Genomic DNA, 20,389 nt, shown 5'->3' with positions numbered 1-20,389 from the left:
CTATAAGAGGGCGCGCGAAGTGCGCGGCGTAGGAGCCGCCGCCAGCGGAGGGCCGGGCGCAGCGGCCTCGGCCGGGGCGGGCGTAGGGCCGAGCGGACGGGGGGGCGCAGGCCCCCCGGGCGGCCGCGGCCACTCCCCCCCCCCCGGGCCGGCGCGGCGGGGGAGGCGGAGGATGGAAACACCCTTCTACGGCGATGAGGCGCTGAGCGGCCTGGGCGGCGGCGTCAGTAGCAGTGGTGGCGGTGGTAGCTTCGCGTCCCCGGGTCGCCTGTTCCCCGGGGCGCCCCCGACGGCGGCGACTGGCAGCATGATGAAGAAAGACGCGCTGACGCTGAGCCTGAGCGAGCAGGTGGCGGCGGCGCTCAAGCCTGCCGCCGCGCCGCCCCCGGCCCCCCTGCGCACCGACGGCGCCCCAGGCGCGGCGCCCCCCGACGGCCTGCTTGCCTCGCCCGACCTGGGGCTGCTCAAGCTCGCCTCGCCGGAGCTCGAGCGCCTAATCATCCAGTCCAACGGGCTGGTCACCACCACACCGACGAGCACTCAGTTCCTCTACCCCAAGGTGGCGGCCAGCGAGGAGCAGGAGTTTGCTGAGGGCTTCGTCAAGGCCCTGGAGGACTTGCACAAGCAGAACCAGCTGGGCGCGGGCGCGGCCTCCGCTGCCGCGGCCGCGGGAGGACCCTCGGGCACGGCTGCGGGCGCCGCGCCTCCTGGCGAACTGGCCCCGGCGGCAGCCACGCCCGAGGCGCCCGTCTACGCGAACCTGAGCAGCTATGCGGGCGGCACCGGCGGTTCAGGGGGTGCTGCGACAGTCGCCTTCGCCGCCGAGCCTGTGCCCTTCCCTCCGCCGCCGCCCCCAGGCGCGCTGGGGCCGCCCCGCCTGACGGCGCTCAAGGATGAGCCGCAGACGGTGCCCGACGTGCCAAGCTTCGGCGAGAGCCCGCCGTTGTCGCCCATCGACATGGACACGCAGGAGCGCATTAAGGCGGAGCGCAAGCGGCTGCGCAACCGCATCGCTGCCTCTAAGTGCCGCAAGCGCAAGCTGGAGCGCATCTCGCGCCTCGAGGAGAAAGTCAAGACGCTCAAGAGCCAGAACACGGAGCTGGCGTCCACGGCGAGCCTGCTGCGCGAGCAGGTGGCGCAGCTCAAGCAGAAGGTCCTCAGCCACGTCAACAGCGGCTGCCAGCTGCTGCCCCAGCACCAGGTGTCCGCGTACTGAGCCCGCGCGCGGGGCGCATGCGCGGCCCCCCTCCCCGGGAGGCGGGCTTGCGTGGGGGGGGGGCGTGGGCGCCCCGGACTCGGAGAGGGCGCGGCCCCGGGGACACCCCCCCACCCCGAGGGTGCCAGGATTCCGAGAGGGCGCGGTCCCTGAGGACCCCCCGAGGGTGCCCAGGACTCGGAGAGGGCGCCTCAGACTCGACAAGCTGGACCCCCTACTCCCGGGGGGCAAGCGCATGACCCCCCCCGCCCTCGCGCTGCCTCTGTTCCCCGAGCGCGGCCACCCAGTGTTGCACAAACCCGCGCGCCCCGGCCGCCCCGTTGTACACACCGCTGCCGAAGGGGGCTCCGAGGGGGCGCAGCCTCAAGCCCTGCCTTTCCTTTTACTTTTTTTTTTTTTTTTTTGCCTTTGGAAGAGAGAAGAACAGAGTGTTCGATTCTGCCCTATTTATGTTTCTACTCGGGAACAAACGTTGGTTGTGTGTGTGTGTTTTTTCTTGTGTTGGTTTTTTAAAGAAATGGGAAGAAGAAAAAAAAAAAAAAACTCCCTTCCCTTTCCTCGCTCTTGCTCCCCCCCCTTCCGTCTTTCCGACACCCCTCCTCCCGCCCTTTTTGTTCTGTTGTTTTGTTTTGCTACGAGTCCACATTCCGGTTTGTAATCCTTGGTTCGCCCGGTTTTCTGTTTTCAGTAAAGTCTCGTTACGCCAGCTCGGCTCTCTGCCTCCTTCTTCCCCCGCCGGGGCCTGTCGGGCTGGGCTGGGCCTGGCCCGCACGCTCCCCTTCCCCCTCCTTGCCTCCTTCCCCTCCTCCCTCCGCCCCTACTTCGGAGGAGAGCCGGCGTCCGGGAGGGGCCTTGCACATCTGGCGCGCAGCGAGCGCCATCTAGGCGCGCCTAGGCTCGGGGCCGACTCATGTCCAGGTTAGGTGGGGGACATTGGGACCTCCAACAAGCTTTTGGAACTAATGGGCCCACGGTTGTCTCCTTTGGGGAAGAGACACCAAGATGGAAAGAGGACGGCCCAGTACCGGCAGGCAGGAAAAGGCCGAAACTTGAACCTCTGGGCCTCTGTTAACCGTGTCTGTAAAATGGGCAGAACAGTTGTAACATTGTCCCACAAAGTTGGAGGATGAACACTTTGTTCACAGAGTGGTGCTTGGCTACAGGTGGTGCTCAGTGTAACCTCTTACCGTTGTCCCGTGGATGGGGATGCTATCTCAGGACCAGAAGAAGAGTGGCCCAGGTGGGGTCTGACGGGCAGTCTGCCTCCAGGACTGGAGTTAGAGCTACATTCTGTGCCATCGTCCTTTAAGGGCATTGACTTGGAGTCAGGATTTTCCAAGTACTCCCTGAAGACCTCTCCCTTCCCAACATCCTACTCTCCCATTTTGAGGAAACTACTGTTAAGAGAGATTGAGTAACTTGAGGTCACACAGCCTGAAATTTTCGGGAGACTGCAAGGGACATGCGGACCTCACCTCCAGAGCCTCGACTGCCAGGCCGCCTTCTTCCCCTGCCTGCTCTGGCCCTTGCTGTTGTGTGGGCAAAAGACCCTGGGTTCGGGGCTTCTGCTTCACTTGGGGCCTGGAGGGACCTAGGCACAGGGCAAGTCAAGCTGGTGGTCATGTGTTGAGCGCCAGCTGTATACCCAGCCCTGCTAAGGAAGGCAGATGAATTGTCCCTGTTTTATAAATGGGGAAACAGGTGCAAAGAAGGAACGGCACATGCCCACAGTCCCTCTGCCATTGAAAGGGTGGGACTCTTCCTTCTGATCACCCCGGCCGCCCACTTTTCAAGGCTTCGGGAGCTGCTTTGGGGGTTGGTTTTTAACCATGTGACCTCCTCTTGAGCACCACCTACCTTCAGGCAGACGTTTCAGGAGGGGGCCCAGGAGCGAGAAAGAGGCTGAAGCTGAGTTGGGGGTGTCTTTGATACAGAGGGGGCCAAGAGCCACGTTTTAGGGGCAGAGCTTCACTCTTCAGGAGACGGAGTCCTCACTTGCCAATTTGCCACTGCGTGACCTCAACCAAGTCCTCTCCCCTTCTCCCCTCTACCTTCTGTGCTGTGAAATGGGTACGTTCATGCCCAGGTAACATCTCCCATATCGCTTTGGGGGAAGAATAATAATGATACTCAAGTGTTCCCCGTGCAGCCCCCAATCTACAGAGAAGGGGAGGCCCAGGAGGTTGGGAGATGTGCCCGACACCCCCTGAACTGTTTTATTCCTAATCCTTCTGACGTCAAATGTGTTGGGGGGTTTTCCCCACACCAACCAATTCGGTTTTCTAGACACCAGGTGCCCTGCAATTCGGTTCTGACACTACCTGGAGTTAGCACAGACTCCACAGGTGAAGGGCCTAGTCCCACAAGACCATCCCCGTTTAAGATGCCAGTTACGGGGCACCTGGGTGGCTTAGTCACTCCGGCTCGGGTCTGGATCTCACGGTTTGTGGGTTCAAGCCCCGCATCGGGCTCTGTGCTGACAGCTCAGAGCCTGGAGCCTGCTTCGGATCCTGTGTCTCCCTCCCTCCTCGCCCCTCCCCTGCTCATGCCCTGTCTCTCAAAAATGAATAACCATAAAAAAAAAAAAAAAAAAAAAAAAAAAAAAAAAAAAGATGCCAGGTGCAAGCCCCAAGTTGTCACCTGGGACATCTGAACAACCAGCTAGAAACCAAGGGTTTCCATGACCCCCACCCCAGTTTTTATAACTTGCCAGAACAGCTCAAAGAGCCTAGGAAAAGTGCTTTATTTACTATTACTGGACTATTTTAAAGGATACAACTCGGAAAGAGCCAGGTGGAGATATACAGGGCAAGATACAAGGGGAAGGGGGGTGGAGTTTCCACGCACAAGGGGAAGGGGGTGGAGTTTCCACGCCCTCTGTGTGTTCCGCCCTCCCGGTACCTCCCCGTGGTCACCAACTAAAAAGCTCTCTGAACCCCAGTGGTCTTTTTCCGTAGGCATGATGGTTAGATCATTGACCTTTGGTGATTAGTTCAAGCTCCAGCCCCTCCTCCCTCCCAGGAGGTCTGGCAGGTGGGGCTGAAAGTTCCAACCCTCTAATGCCTTGGCCTTTCTGGGGACCAGCCCCCATCCTGAAGCTGTTAGTCCCCAGCCATCACTCATCTTTTAGTTTACAAAAGACACTTATCGCCCTCAGAGATTCCGAGAGTTTCAGGAGAAGAGTGCCAGGGACCAGGGACGAAGGCCAAGTATATCTTACTGTATCCCGCCCCTGCTAGATGGCAGAGCAGGGGCTAGAACCCTAGACTCTTGCCTGGCTCCCAGGAGCCTTGGGTCTAAGTGGAGGCCCTATGTTTTCACCAGCATGTGACACGGGGGCTTTGTTGGAAACCACAGATCTGACCCCATACTTGAAACCTTTCTGGAAAAAAAAGTCCTTGAGTGCACCTGGCCCTGGAGAGGTCAGTGTCTCTCCAGGCACCCTCCCCACCCACCCAAACTACTTCTTTTCTGGCCTCAGGGCCTTTGCACAGCTAGGAGCCTGATAACACTTCTTCCCTCAGCTACCCAGCTGGCCTTGGAAGCTGTTCCCCAGCAACCCCCAGGGAAGCGAGGCAGAGGCTGCTGGGCCGGGCTGTGTAGCTTTGGCAGGACCCTGCTGAGCCGAGGCCAAGGTGTGTGTCAGCCCCAGCCCCGGCCAGCAGTGTGATTCACACCGGGCATCAGCCCAGCCCCAGGAGGTGAATGGGGACGGTGGCCTCACTTTCCCCTTCAGGACTGTGGCTCAGAGTCAATACCCAGTTTTGCCAGGCCCGTATGGGGACCCCAAGGGACCTTGGGCCTAGCTTCACTCTAAGGAGCCCCTATCCTCAGAGCCAGACACAGACAATCCCTGGCCTTTTACAACAGCAGTGTCTTCTTTGCTCTGGACCCTTCTTATGGCTCCCCAGAACCTTCTTGATAAAACCCAAACTCCGTACTCCTCTCTGACTCCTCCCTATTCAGTTGTCCTCCACCTCCGGCCCTCTTCTCCCTGGCCTCCAACCACATCAGCCGCCACGTTCCCTAACCATGCCTAACTTCTTCCGCCTCAGGGCCTTTGCCCAAGCTGTGTTCTCCACCTGGGATGCCCTTCCCCCAGCTCTCCTGTGACTAACCCCTTCTCCTCTGGGACTCAGCCCATCCACCCCCTCTTTGATTCCTTCCTAGCAGTTTCACACCCCCAAGTTATTTGAGTTGTTTGTGTCCCCAGACCCAGATGAGGTCCCACTACAAACTTAGGTGCTCAACAAATGCCCAAGGTATGTGAGACTGAGTCTGCCTTGAGACACGTGTAGGGGAAGAATTCGGGCCCCCCTCTGTGCTCAGGGCCCTAATTTTCTGTTCAGGACGGGCAGGAAATATGTAGCAACCACCATAACCCTCAGCCCTGATCTAGGTACTGCCCCCACACTGGGTCTGCCTTCTAGAACCCCCTTTCCCCAGGAGGAGCTGGTGGGGATTGGCTGGAACTTGGCTGTGAGTCACAAAGCCATTGTGCCACCAGGGCCCCAAGGCTGGCCATTCGGGCCGGTCGGTTCAGCTTCAGGGGCAGGTGAGTGGGGCTGGTGGAGGGTTTGGGGGGCGGGGTACACGGAGACTGGGCTGTTCTCTCCTGGCCTCCAGCAACCTCAGAGTCCCCTTGGACTCTCCAGGCCACTCCAAGAAGTGGGTCAGCTTTTCAGTCCCTTAGACCAGGGGCGCTTGGCGCCCCCAAAAACCTGACGGTGGGTTTGTCTGCCTGGGGTCCCAGCCTGGAGAGCCTATCATGTTTCTTGGGAGGCCGGGAAAGTGGTCTTAGCTTGCATGACAGGGAAACTGAGGCTCAGAGGGGTTTACTCAAAATTTCCAAGCCAGCTCAGCTTACATGTCTGGGGGCCCCTTTCCTTTTTCCTGTCCCCTCTCCATTGTCCGTTCACTCATTTTGATTGAGCTCAGTGAAAGGGCTGAACCATGTGGCCGATGAAACCCCAGACTCCGGGATAGGCCGTTTCAGATCCTGAAGCTCTCTCCAAGTTCTGAAGCTTGGGCTGCATCCATCCATCTATCCATCCATCCATCCATCCATCCGTCCATCCATCCATCCATGCATCTATCCATAAACATCTATTGAGCACCTATTGTATGTACTATTCTAGACACTGGGGGTTCAACAGCAAAGAAAAGAGGCAGACATCCCTACCCATGGGCAGCTCATAGTTTATTGGCGGGGAGGCAAATCAGAAATAACAAAGAAATAAGAAATATGGTATATTGGCTTCTCCGGGCCTCAGGTTTCTCCTCTGTGAAATGGGGACAATGACTGTGCCCACCTCCAGGAGAACCAGCCTCGGGCCCATTTGCCGTTATGAGTGAGTTCACACTGATGCTTGTCCTGAATGGACCCAGCCTGTCCTGGGGCTGGGGTGAACACGGGGCTGGGGCAGGACATTCAAGCCATTACACAGGTGATGCTACAACATTCATTGTGAAAGGAGGCAGCGCGTGGGTCTTTGAAAACAAATCTATTTCGATCATCTCTGTCTTAAAGTGTTTGGTCTATTATATCAATTACTGATATGGTTGAATTTAAGTCTTCTGTTGATGGGCATTTGGACGGTTTCTGGTTTGGGCTGAGTGTAATGAACACGTTGACCCCTTGAGTGTAAATGTCAGGGTGGAATTGATAAATCGCCTTCAAGATACCGACAGTTTCCTCAAGTGGTCATGCTGTGTCCATCTTTTAAATTTGAGCCCTTTTTGTGGATCTGGACACCTTTCTGATGGCTGGATTGCATACCGCTGTATGAATGTTCTGAGTACATTAAAACAATTTTTTTAATGTTTATTTATTTTTGAGAGAAAGCGAGCGAGCAGGAGAGGGGCAGAGGGAGAGGGAGACACAGAATCCGAAGCGGGCTCCAGGCTCCGAGCTGTCAGCACAGACATGGGGCTCAAACTCACAAACTGCAAGATCATGACCTGAGCCGAAGTCAGATGCTTAATTACCTGAGCCACCCAGGCCCCCTTGTTCTGTGTAATTTAAGCCGCCTCCTGTTGATAAGCATTCGGGTGGTTTTCAGTTTTTACTCTTCTTCAACAATACAGTGATGAACATCCTTGAACATCCTTCTTTATGCGCTTGTAACTGACCCCCTAGGAATCACCTTTTTGGCTATCTCTAGCTGTTTTGTTTATATGTACAAAATAACATTAGGGGCTCCTGGGTGGCTCAGTCAGTTAAGTGTCCAACTCTTGATTTCAGCTCAGGTCACGATCTCACAGTCATTAGGTTGGAGCCTGCTTGGGATTCTCTCTGTCCCCCTCTGCCCCTCCCCTGCTCGCACGCACTCTTTCTCTCTCTGTCTCTCACAATAAACAAACATTAAAAAATAACACTAGAATGAACTTCTCTTGTACATTCATCTTTGTGGAATTAAAAGTCTTTGATTTTTGTTTTGAGATGCTAGGGTTTGGGGATTTTGTCTGTCTGCTTTTTAACATTTCTTCTTATGTTGGTCTTGAGGTCAGAGCCAGCCCAGGGCAGTGTTGCTGCACGTTGCATGAGATGAAGGACTGAATGAAGGCTGCTTCCTCTTACAAGTTGGCTTCTGAGATTGCACCTTCTCCTCCTGCTCCTTCTCCAACTCTATGGCCCTTCAAGGTATGCAGATGGCTGGGAAAAGAAATCTGGCTGCTCCCACCAGATGGCAGGGATGTGGGGGGGCTTCTGCCAGACAAGTGTATTACGCACCAGGTCACGCATCAGGGCTGCTTGGCAATATCCCACCTCCCTCTGAACCAAGGTACTTCTGGAAACCGCAGTCATCCGCTCGTCCTTCTACTCATCCTTCCATCTGTCGTTGATCTACCCATCATCTACCAGTCATCCAGCATCTATTCTCTGATCCATCCAGCCATCAGTCTACCTCCTGTTCATTGATCTCTTCAATTCCTTCAGTTCTCTTCATTCATACACCCATTTATCTACTCAGATTTCATCCATCCACTACTCATTCGTCTACCCATCTGTCCATTCCTCCCTCCTTCTCTCTCCCCATCCATCCATCCATCCATCCATCCGTTTATCCATCCATCCATCCATCCGTTTATCCATCCATCCATCCATCCATCCATCCATCCATCGATGTGTCCATTTCCTTATTTGTTGATCTGTTGATCAATTCATTCATCAATTTCATTAACCGATTTATTCTTCCACACAACCCTTTATCCATCTTTCCAACCCACTCACCATTCATCTATCCAGATTTATCCCTTCCGTATCTAGTCATTCGTCCACCTATCTGCCCAACTTCCAATCCACTCAACCACTCATTTATTAATGTAGCCACCCACCCAACACTCACCTGCTCGCAGCCTGAAACCAGGCCCTGTGACCGAGATGGGGACTCAGAAATGACTCAGACTTGGTTCTAGCCTTCTAGGAATTCATAGTAAATGGGGAGAGGCAAAAAATAACACACACACACCCCAGAAATTTTCCAAAATAGTGTGATCAGTGCTATATTCACACTATGTTCCAGATATAAAGGAAGTTCAAAAAGCAAGAAGGTGGTTGGACATTTAACTGAGCGGGTGCACTGTGCCAGCATTGAAGTGGCCACGGGATGATGAGGGAGACATAGGTACCAAAGGCCACCGCGGTAGGTGGCCAGGAGAAAGAGGGCTTGCAAAGGAGAGGAGGAAGATTGTGAGGTGCCAAGAACAGGAAGATGTAGGTCCTGGAGTGCTCGCTCCAGCAAGGAGACCTCTTGCCTGCATGACCCCACTCCCTGACCACCTACCTCCTTGCCACCCTTCACAGGCAGAGCTGACCTGCTCAAGAAGAAAGACAATGCAGCAAGCAACACAGCTCCAGTTATCACCCAATGGGCAGAGCTTGTACCAGCCCCAGTCCGACCCCAATCTCCAAGACAAAGCACGGACACTGCGTCCAAAACCTCAGCATGAGCCACTTGGTTCCAAGGAGAGCCTTCCGCAAGATCTGGACAAGGACAAGAAGGTGACTCATCACATCCCACGCCTCCGGGCTGTGGTTGAGAGCCAGGCCTTCAAGAACATCCTGGTAGATGAGATGGACATGATGCTGTCCCGTGCAGCCACCCTCATCCAAGCCAACTGGAGAGGCTACCGGCTCCGGCAAAAGCTGATCTCCCAGATGATGGCAGCAAAGGCCATCCAGGAGGCCTGGCGACACTTCAACACCAAGCGTCTCCTCCGGTCTGGCAAGTCGGTGGAGAAAAAAGTGAGAGTGGAGGAGGGGGACATCCCTTACCACCCCCCCCAGCAGGTGCGGTTCCAGCATCCAGGAGAGAGCAAGTCCCCTCTGGCTCAGCCCATCATGGTGAGCAAAGAGACCCAGTTCCCTTCCTCCGACAGCCTGGCTGCCTGCACCCACCAGCTGGTCCTCCTGCAGACCCAGAGTTCTCCACAGCCTGGCATACGGGTCCCTTGTACCATTGGAGGCCCCAGCGTCACCTTCCTACCACACCAGACCGTTGCCATCAGGCTTCCATGCCCAGTGAATCTAGATGCAAAGTGCCGCCCACGCCTGCTGACAAGAACCGTCAGAAATTCCTGCCTTGTCCATGTAGAAGGGGACACAGTGAAGACCAAGCAAGTAACTGCCAGAGCCAACAAGTCAGGAGCCCCCGGGCCACCACCACCTGTCAGGTGTGCCCCGGCAGTTCACGGATCACTCAAGACCCAGACCCAGGACCACATGGAAGCAGAGGTCTTCAGAGCCCCACCCCAGACAGGCCCAGCAGCTGTGATAACCAAGACCCCACCCCAGCCGTGTGTAGTGCCCACGGGAACAGTAGCCAAGGCCCCACCCCAGATGTACCCAGCGGCCCGGATGACCAAGACCCCACTCCAGTCTTGCCTGGCAGCCATGATGAACAAGACCCCACCCCAGCCATCCTCGACGCCCACGGCAACAATAACCAAGACCCCACCCCAGATGTACCAGGTAGGCCCGGTGGCCAAGGCCTCACCCCAGACATGCCCGGTGGCTGCAGTGGCTAAGACTTCACCCCAGACATCCCAGCCAGCCACAGTGACTAAGACCCCATTACAGTCATGCTTGGCAGCCATGGTGAACAAGACCCCACCCCAGCCATCCCCAGCAGCCCCCGCATCCAAGACCCCAACCCAGATGCGAGCAACAGCCTCCATAACCAACCCTTCACCCCAGACACGACCGGCAGCCATGATGGCCAAGATCTCACCACAGATATGCCTGTTAGCCTCAATGATCAAGCCCCCAACCCAGACACGCCCTGTGGCCGCGATGACCAAGACTCCGCCCCAGACATGCCCAGTGCCGGCGATGGCCAAGACACCTCCCCAGACCCGTCTGGCAGCCATGGTCACCAAAACCCCAGCCCAATTCCGCTCGGTGGCTGCCATCATCAGGACCCTGTGCCTGCCACCTCCAACAGCTGGAAATCTGAAGTCTTCACCTCCAGCAGCAGCGGCAGCCGGAGTTCCCAACACCTCATCCCACACGTATCTGAACGGACCAAAGGCCAAGGCTGTGGTGGATGCAAAGCAGACAACAGGGATGGTCAAGATCTCATCCCGCTCCTCCTTGCCTGAGGGAAAGGTCAAATACTTTCCCCCGCCACATCTGGGGGCTGGGACTCCCAAGGCTCCAGCCAGGCCTCCTTTAGAAGCTGAAAAAATCAAGACCTTCTCCCAGAAACAGGTGAAAACGGAAACAGTATCCAACACCAGTTTGGCCGTTGAAACGCCCAGGGCTTCGCCATGGGCAAAAGTGACTGAGGACAGGAACAAGTCCTCATTACAGACACACCTGAGGACCGATGTCATGAAGGTTCAATCCCAAGTGTATGTGCCTGTAGAAACAGCTGTGGTCCTACCCCGGGGCGAGCCGGCCCCATGTCCGGCCAAGGCCGCGGGAACATGTCTGGCCAAAGCTCTGCCCCAGGAACGGCTGGCCACATGTTCAACCACAGCCTCGTCCCAGGGACAGCTGCTTGCTGAATTGACCGCGACTCTGCCCCAGGCACATCTGGGCACATGTCTGTCCAAGACCCTACCCCAGGCACATCCATCCTCCAAGCTGACCAAGGCCCTGTCCCAGGGACATCCACCTGCTGAGCTGACCACAGCTGAGGCTCAGTCACATCTGGGCCCATGTCCGTCCAAGGCCCTGTCCCAGGCACGTCCATCTGCCAAGCTGACCAAGACCCCATCCTTTGCACATCTGGGCACATGTCTGACCAAAGCACAGTCCCAAGCACATCTGGCCACAGGAGCAGTAAAGGTCCAATCTCAAGCACATCTGCCTACCGGGCTGACCAAGGTACACTCCCAGGCCCAGCTGGTCACAGAAGCAGCCAAGTGCCTCTATGCAACCCACCAACCTGCTGAGCTCAGCAGCAAGACCCAGTCGCAGCCGCTCTTGGCTGGGTTCAAGGCCTCCTCCCAGCCTTGTCATCACGTTGGTGCCCTTGGCACTCTGCCCCGAGCCAAGCCAGAGGACAGACTGACCCAGATGCAGCCCCACAGCCATGCACAGGGCAAAGCCACCCGGGGCCCATGCCAGGGGTCCTCTGAGACCCAGAGCATGCTGATGCCCCTGTTGGCATCTGCCAGACACCCCACGTGCAACATTGAATCCTGGGGTGACAGTGGAGCTACCCGGGCCCAGCCGTCGATGGCCGGCCCAGCCACACCCTGCCAGGAAGAGCTGGCAGCCTCCCAGCTCGCCTCCCTGTGTGCCGAGCTGGCCGCCGAGCTGGGCTCCCAGGAGGACCTCCGTGCCCTGCTGGCGAAAGCCCTCTCCCAGGGGCAAGTGAGGGCAGCCCTGAACCAGGCCCTGACAAAGAAAGTCCTGGGTGCCACGATGACCAAGGCCCTGCCCCAGGGCATGCTGGGCACAGCGCTGATGAAAGTGCTGTCCTGGGGTGAGCTGGGCATTGCCCTGTCCCGCACCCTGACCCCCACCGAGCTCCGGGCAAAACTCGCTAAGGCCAAGCAGGGCAAGCTGGCGGGCATGCTCAGCAAGGCGCTGACGGAGGAGGAGTGGGCAGCCCTGAGCCAGGCCCTGTGTCAGGGGGAGCTAGGCGCGGTCCTGAGCCAGTCTTTGTCTCAGGCAGCCCTGAGGACCGGAGTTGTCCTCCCCAAGGCCACCTCGCAAGCAGCAGGAAGCAGGATGACTGTGATGCCGACCCCAGTGGAGGTGGGGAGCCCATCAGCTGCGTGGGGGCCCACCCTAGGCCCCGTGAGACCACAACCCAGCAAGGTCAGGGTTCCCCAGGATGGGGCCTGGGAGGGCTTCTTCACAGGCAGGCCTGCCGGGTTCTTAGCAGAGATGGGGGATGGGGCCATGCTCGGGGGGTCACCCTGCTCGTCGGTGGTCTCCATGGGTGCCTCCCTAACTAGTAGAGTGATCACCACTGTTCATCAGTACCCCCTAATTGCTGCCCTGGACCCCACTCCATCACGGGAGATGGGGCCCAGCAGGGACTCCTCCTCAAACCTGTATCTGACTCCTGAGGTCAGTGAGGAAAACGTGTGCCTCCCCCCAGCGGCCGGTGAATTGGCATCGGATCTCAACCCCGTGGAGAGCGACACAGGCCCCGATTTGCCCAGGCCACCCCTCCTGCTGCTGCCCCCTAGTCTGTGGCAGCCGCTCATTGCCAACGGTGTGGGCCCAAGCACCAGCCAGCCGTCAGTGGCCGGTGGCACAGCCCAGAGCTCCCATAAGCCACATGTCAGCAGGGTGGCCCCACATCCGTGGGCCTCGTCGAGGGAGGGCAGGGTGGCCCCGGCTATGCCTCCCTGCACTGTGGGTGGCGGGAAGGCCTCCCACTCCCACCGGTGTGTCGCTGCCTATGGGGGATCCGTTTGTTGGTGTCGGCCCTCCGGGGTCAACAAGGTGCCCCCCGTCGTATACCGGTCATCGGCTACTAAAGTTCCACGACAGCCATCTGTGGTCCGTGAGGACGCCGTGCAGAAAACTCAGTCCTCAAATCACAAACGGGCCTCCCCGGACCCTAGGGAGAGAATCGGCAAGGCGACCTCAGGTCCACGGAGGGCTGCCGCTGTGAGCAAAGCAACCCTAGCCCAACCACAGACTCCCAAGGCCTGTGACATGAGCCTAGGTCTCTTGCCTGGCTCCACGGCTCCCGGTCATCGCTGGGCACTCAAGACTCAGGTAGATCCCAGTGTGTTCCAAGCGTCCCCAGGCAGTAGGTTGGCACACCCCCTGCCCGGTACAGCCATCCCTCGGCAGGAGAGGAAGCAGACCGAGGGTACCATTTCCAGTGGGCACTGCCCACGGGAGCAAGTGACCGGCCGTATACTCAATGAACTGGTGGCCAGTTTGCCACAGGGTCTGGACAATGACCTGTCCGGAAGCCTGTCCCCAGACTCCACAGACTGTGGCCCGAATGTGAGTAATTCCCAGAGCTCATTGCCCAGCTGTAGTTCACTCAGCCTTTCCACCATGTCTGTGGCCAGTCTGACTGCTATCGACCTGGTGGAGGAGGAGTCCTTGGAGGCCAGCTTGGATAGGGACATCCAGGGAGATGCCCTCCTCTCTGGAGAGGCCGAGGGGGGGCCTCAGGGGCCTGGAGACAGGGAAGAAACTAGGGAGGTGAGCTGGCCACACACGACTCCAAACCTCCACCACCCTCCCTCTGCGAGTTCAGAGCCGATGCCCATTCTGTATCACAGCTCAGTGTCCGGTCATGTGACCTTGAGTGTCCACTGGGGCTCAGATGATCCGGATGAGAGGGATGTGTCTTCAGGCCAAAGCTCCATGGATCTGAAGAAGAGCTTGTCCCAGAAATCCTATAGAACAGGACTGACCAGAAGTGTGTCTTTGGGTGACGTGGCCCCTACCGTGTATCAGCAGCCCTCTGTGGCCAGTAGATTAACCTCAAGCCTCTCCCTGCCATCAGTAGCAGATACCATGGCTCCAAACCCGCAACAGCCATTTTTATAGTCAGTAGGGTCACCCCCAGCCTATCTGAATCATCTATGACTACTAAGGTCACCCCCAGCCTAGCCCAGCCATCTGTGACAGGTGGGGTGGCCCCCAACATGGACCAGGCATCTGTGGCCAGTAGGGTGACTCCCAATCTAGTCCAGCCATCTGTGACAGGTGGGGTGGCCCCCAACATAGACCAGGCATCTGTGACCGGTAAGGTGGCCCCCAGCCTAGCCCAGCCATCTGGGACCAGTGGGGTGGCTCCCAATTTAGCCCAGGCGTCTGTGACCAGTAGCGTGGCCCCCAGCCTAGCTCAGCTGTCTGTGACCGGTGGAGTGGCCCCCAACTTAGCCCAGCCATCTATAACCGGTAGGGTGGCCCCCAGCCTAGCCCAGCCATCTATGACCGGTGGAGTGGCCCCCAGCCTATCCGAGGCATCTGTGACTGGTAGGGTGGCCTCCAGCCTAGCCCAGCCATCTGTGACCAGTGGAGTGGCCCCCAACCTAGCCCAGCCATCTGTGACTGGTGGGTCAGCTCCCAACTTAGCCCAGGCATCTGTGACCGGTATCATGGCCCCCAGCCTAGCCCAGCCATCTATTACTAGTGGGGTGGCCCTCAACCTAGCCCAACCATCTGTGACTGGTGCCATGGCCCCCAAACTAGCCCAGCCATCTATGACTGGTAGGGTGGCCCCCATACTAGCCCAGCTATCTGTGACTAGTGGGACAGCTCCCAACTTAGCCCAGGCATCAGTGATCAGTGTCGTGGCCCCCAGCCTGGCCCAGTCATCTGTGACTAGTGTGGTGGCCCCCAACCTAGCCTGGCCATCTTTGACTAGTGTGGTCGCCCCCAACCTAGCCCAGGCATCCATGACCGGTGTGGTGGCCCCCAGCCTAGCCCAGCCATCCGTGACTGGTGGGGTGGCCCTCAGCCTAGCCCAGCCACCTGTGACCAGTGGGGTGGCCCCCAACCTAGCCCGGCCATCTGTGACTGGTGTGGTGGCCCCCAGCCTAGCCCAGCCATCCGTGACTGGTGGGGTGGCCCTCAGCCTAGCCCAGCCACCTGTGACCAGTGGGGTGGCTCCCAATCTAGCCCAACCATCTGTGACTGGTGCCATGGCCCCCAACCTAGCCCAGCCATCTATGACTGGTAGGGTGGTCCCCAGACTAGCCCAGCCATCCGTGACCAGTGGAGTGGCCCCAAATCTAGCCCAGGCATCAGTGATCAGTGGGGTGGCCCCCAGCCTAGCCCAGCCATCTGTGACCAGTGGGGTGTCCCCCAACCTAGCCCAGCCATCTATGACTAGTGCCATGGCCCCCAACCTAGCCTGGTCATCTGTGACTAGTATGGTGGCCCCCAACCTAGCCCAGGCATCTTTGACCAGTGGGGTGGCCCCCAGCCTAGCCCAGCCACCTGTGACCAGTGTGGTGACCTCGAGCCTAGCCCAGCCATCTGTGACTGGTAAGGTGGCCCCCAACCTAGCCCAGCCATCTATGACTAGTGTGATGGCCCCCAGCCTAGCCCAGCCGTCTGTGACCAGTGGAATGGCCCCCAACCTAATGCAGGCATCTGTGACCAGTAGGGTGGTCCCCAGCCTAACACAGCTACCTGTGACTGGTGGGGTGGCCCCCAGCCTAGCCCAGCCATCTGTGACCAGTGGAGTGGCCCCCAACCTAGCCCAGCCACCTGTGACCAGTGTGGTGACCTCCAGCCTAGCCCAGCCATCTGTGACCAGTGGGATGGCCCCCAACCTAATGCAGGCATCTGTGACCAGTAGAGTGGTCCCCAGCCTAACACAGCTACCTGTGACTGGTGGGGTGGCCCCCAGCCTAGCCCAGCCATCTGTGACCAGGGGGGTGGCCCCCAGCCTAGCCCAGGCACCTGTGGCCAGTAGGGAGCCCTTCAGCCTATTCCAACCATCTGTAATGAGTGGTACTAGCTGTGCAGTTGGTCAGTCAAGTCGGCCCCCTAAAGTGGGTTCAAATCTACCCTCATCAAGGGTGAATGCCGTGGCCCCGAGTTGGCGTCATCCATCGGTTGTGACCGAAGTCCCCCCGAGTGCATCATATCCATCTGGGACCAGCAGCACGGGTCAAGGTCTGAGTCAGCCATCTGTGACCCCTGGGGTGGACCCATGTCAAGATCCTGTAATGGTTAGTGGGGTGGCCTCGCACCCCCAGGCCCCTGAGTTCAGTGAGGTGTCCCTTGAATTTCATCAGCCACTCAGTGTCAGGGGGAGGTGCCCAAGTAGGACTGCACATTCTGCTGTTGCTCTTTCAGCCCCAAACCTCTACCAGGTGCCCGTGGCTGGTGGAGAGGACCCTTGTCTAGACCAGGGAACCGGTATATCTCTCGGGGCTCTGTTCAGGGGCATGGCTACCAGCATGTCCCCAGGTGCCATGGCTGCTGGCATGTTCCCAAATATGTCTCGGGGGACCCTGGCTGCTGGTATGTTCCTAAGAGTGTCTCCGGGACCTGTGTGTCCAGGCACCGCAGGGAGCGTGTGCCAGAGAAGTGCGGTAACTGGTGGGGGCCCAGACCAGTTTCAGGTGGCCAGTGGGACGACCCCCACGGCATCCCCGGGCTCTGTGGCAGGTGTCCCTTTGGTTCGTGAACAAGCCTCAGAGGCGGGTCCTGGTTTCTCCCAGGCTTCAGTGCCCAACAGATGGGGTAGGAGTCCATTCAAGTTTTCCCAGGCCAGCGTGGCCCCCAATATGTCTCCGGTCAATGTCGATCTCCCAACACCTTTGAACCACCAGCATCATTCTGTGTCCACAATTGTGGCACCAGGTTACCAACAAGCAAATGCTGTCAGCCAGGAGCCTGTGATGGGCACAGACAGTGGCCTGGTGCCAGGTTCTGTAGCCAATACGATGGCCACAGCTATGGCCCCAGGTGCTGTGGCCAGTGGTGTGGCCCCCAGCCTTCCTCCTGGGTCTGTGATCAGAGGTGTGGGCCAAAGCCTGCCTCCGGGGCCCGTGGTCAGTGACGTGCCTCCCCACCTTCCACCAGGTTATGTGGTCAGTGGTGTAGCTCAAACCCTTCCCCCAGGGTGTGTGATCTATGGTATCAGCCATAGCCTTCCCCCAGGATCCGTGATCAGGGGCGTGGGCCAGGGTCTCCCTCCAGATCCCATGGACAGTGCTGTGGCCCAGAGCTTCCCTCTGGGTTCCGTGGCCAGTGGCATGACCAGGACCCTGTGTCCAGGTTCTGTGGCCCCCAGTCTGATTGCAGCGTCTGGGGCTGGTGGGATGAGGCAGATTCTCCCTGTAAGATGCGCAGTTAGTTTCACTGCCCCGAGCCTTGTCCCAGGTTCAGTGGCGAGTGAGGTGGCCCCAAATGTCTCCCCTGAGTCTGTGGCCTCTATTGTGGTTCCAGCATCTATGGCTGGGGGACTGAATCGGGGCCTGGTTCTGGGGTCCAGGGCTAGCGCAGCTGGCCTGCCCCCCACAGTCGGAAATGTGGCCCAGAGCCTTCCCCAGGGGTCCATGCTGATCGGGATCACTCCCCGTCCTTACTACGGATCCCTGGCTGGGGAAGGGTCTATAGCCCCCTTCCAAGCATCCCGTGCCATTGGCCTGGCTCAACTTCATCCTCGGGCTGGGGAAGTTAGTGGCACAACCAGGAGGGTGCACCAAAGGCCCCCGGTTCTACAAAGAGCCTCACAGTTGAGCCACGCTCCTGGGATGATGCCATTTGAGACCACAGATGACCAGGTCATGCTGAAGCCAGAGGACCCAGAGAAGGCTCTGTCCCAGGCATCTGAATCCAGTGGGGAGTCCATAGTCCTCGAGGAAACCCCGTGGATGTCCCATAGCCTCCCGTCAACTGACATCAACCACAGCCTCCAGTTCCTTCCCAATGGTCAAAAGCCATTGTTGGAGGAGGTGGCTCCCAGTGAAACCAAGTCGCTGACCAGTGGCATGGCCCCTGTCCCTCCCCAGTCCCTGAGTATTGCCCAGCACTGGAGGGCAGGTGGCGTCACTGCAGCTCTGCAGCAGGGGTCAGCAACCACTTGGGGGGCCCCCAATTCCCACTTTGTGACAACTAGCAGGGTCCCCAGTGTGCACGTGGAGTCTGTCAGAGCTCCTTTGGCTCATCAACGGGCAACAGCGGCTCATGGGTCCCAGGGCCCCTCGGTGGCTTTCATTGTGCCTCAGAACCCCTTCGCGGATCACGTGCCCCAGAGCCACGCCCACGAGGCGGGGGCTTCTACCATAGTCGCAGGGTCACCCAAGCTGGCCCGTGGCAGCATTATAACATCCAGTTTGCACCCAGGGTCGGTGGCTGGGATGGGGACCCCCAGGACTTCCCAGAGGTCGGTGGCCGCCAGGGTGGCCTCACATGTGCCGCTTTATCCGCCCAGGGTGAGTGGGGCGGCATCTGGTGGGTTCCAGACAGAAGCTGTCCCCAGACCACACGAGAAGCCAGCATCTGGGGATCCGCTTCAGACCAGCCACAAGTTTCTTGGCTCTAGAAAATCCTATAGGTCCATGCCTGGTAGTCTTGTGTCGGAAATGCTAGATGATAACGTAGCCAGGATCGTGCCCTCACGTGACGTGCGAGAGCAGGCCCACAGGTCCTCACGGCAAAGTCCCGAACACCTCCCGGCTACGCCAGCAGCCGTAACACCAGTCACGCGTACTGAGGCAACACACGACATGGGCATCCCTGGGCTGCACCCAGAGTTTCAGAGGGTGTCTCTGGGCTATGAGTCTTCACCTGGCGGTTCCCGGAGGCCCCTTTTAACCCAGGAGCCAACATGGGGGTCTCGGGACTTCCAGAGCGCTGTGGCTCCTACAGATAGTCCTGGGGCACTCCTGACTCCCGCTGTACTCCAGGGCCCCGCGGACGCCGTCAGAGCTGGTGGCCAAGCCCGGAACCCTGCCGTCCCCAGTGGAGCTGTCGGGCCCGTGGACCGCGCAGTGACCCCTGGTGGCCCGTGGGAGCTGCCCAGGGCTTCTGTGCCGGGGGACACTGTGGGCAGAGAGGCAGCGGTGAATCCCAGGCAGCCGGGGAAGCCGATGGCATCGATGCAGGCCGTGGAGAAGATAATCATCCACGCTCTGGTCGTTATCCAGGCGTGCACACGTGGCTACCTGGCACGCCGCGCCATCAAAGCGTGGCACCAGTGGGCCGTCGTCATCCAGGCCGCCTGGCGTGGCTACCGTGTGCGGCGGGACCTGGCCCAGCTCTCCAGAGCTGCCACCGTCATCCAAGCCGTATGGCGAGGCTTCTGTATCCGCCGGGGCCAAACCCCGCCAGCGTTGCTCCAGGGTGTGTGGGCCGAGATGGGCGGCAGGACCGGGTCGACCTCTGACCACCGCTGCTTCCAGTCCTGCCAGCCGCACGTCTGCCCCCTCTGCCAGTCCCTGAGTCCCAGGGCGGGGAGCCCGCCCAGTGTGGTGATGCTCGTGGGTTCCAGCCCCCGCACGTGCCACATGTGTGGCCACACCCTGCCTACCCGGGTGGTGCACGGCATGGGCCGGGGCGCCAGAGTCCAGGCAGGCGTCCCATGGGGCTCTGGCACCCTGACAACCCCCGGGAGCCCCCGGCAGTCCCGTCGCCAGAATAAGGCAGCCGCGACCATCCAGTCGGCGTGGAGGGGCTTCAGCGCACGCCGCCAGCTGAGGCAGCAGCAGGTGGCAGCCAAGACGCTTCAAGCCACCTGGCGCGGCCATCACACTCGGGCCACCCTCACCACGGATGCGCTCTTGGGACCAGCAGCATGGGACGATCCGCAGTATATGCAGTGGCCGGGTGTCTAGGACATTGGCTGACTGGTGGGGGGACACCAGGAGAGGGGCAATGTGGCTCTTTGGGTCTAGTGAATAAAGCCCTCCACAGCCTGAGTCTTGGTCCACCTGTGCTCATGGGGGTGTCTTGGGTGTGGTTGGGGTGGGGGGTGGAATTGAGAGGCTCTGGAACATTTTGGATGGGAGGGTCCCCAAAGCTTCCAACCATGCAGTCGGCTCCTGGGTTCTGCAGCCGGGAGAGGGACCCTAAATCTTTTCCAGAGGTCAGGGCCGACAGGGTGGCCTCACATACGTCACCATGTCTATCCATGGCTAATGGAGTGGAGTCCAGTCAGTTCCAGATGGAAGCGGTCCCCAGCACATTCCAGAAGCCAGTGTCCGGGGACCTGGTCCAGGATGGCCACCATGAGTTCCCTGCCCCTAGAAAATCCTACGGGCGTATGCATGGGT

General features: G+C 58.9%; 2 protein-coding genes across 4 annotated transcripts; both read left to right on the top strand.

Moving 5' to 3' along the window:
- Positions 1-47: 47 nt before the first annotated feature.
- Positions 48-1,922, top strand: JUND (JunD proto-oncogene, AP-1 transcription factor subunit). The gene has a single exon (XM_042928909.1). It carries the CDS (start codon positions 173-175, stop codon positions 1,214-1,216), a length of 1,044 nt encoding a protein of 347 aa, XP_042784843.1. The 5' UTR covers positions 48-172; the 3' UTR covers positions 1,217-1,922.
- A 3,767-nt stretch (positions 1,923-5,689) lies between these two features.
- IQCN (IQ motif containing N) lies at positions 5,690-20,035 on the top strand. 3 transcript variants are annotated; one of them, XM_042928888.1, is made up of 4 exons: positions 5,690-5,771; positions 7,727-7,859; positions 9,024-12,491; positions 19,025-20,035. In XM_042928888.1, exons 2-4 carry the CDS (start codon positions 7,776-7,778, stop codon positions 19,949-19,951), a joined length of 4,479 nt encoding a protein of 1,492 aa, XP_042784822.1. In that variant the 5' UTR covers positions 5,690-5,771; positions 7,727-7,775; the 3' UTR covers positions 19,952-20,035. The 3 variants fall into 3 exon arrangements, with proteins under 3 accessions (XP_042784822.1, XP_042784823.1, XP_042784821.1); XM_042928889.1 differs by having other exon boundaries at positions 5,705-5,771; positions 7,722-7,859; positions 9,024-12,428; XM_042928887.1 differs by having other exon boundaries at positions 5,706-5,771; positions 7,722-7,859.
- The last annotated feature ends 354 nt before the right edge of the window (positions 20,036-20,389 follow it).

The sequence above is a fragment of the Panthera leo genome, chromosome A2, assembly GCF_018350215.1.
Source record: "Panthera leo isolate Ple1 chromosome A2, P.leo_Ple1_pat1.1, whole genome shotgun sequence".
Classification (NCBI taxonomy): domain Eukaryota; kingdom Metazoa; phylum Chordata; class Mammalia; order Carnivora; family Felidae; genus Panthera; species Panthera leo.
Note: the sequence above shows the minus strand (reverse complement) of the source record. Positions and strands in the feature narration are given on the sequence as shown.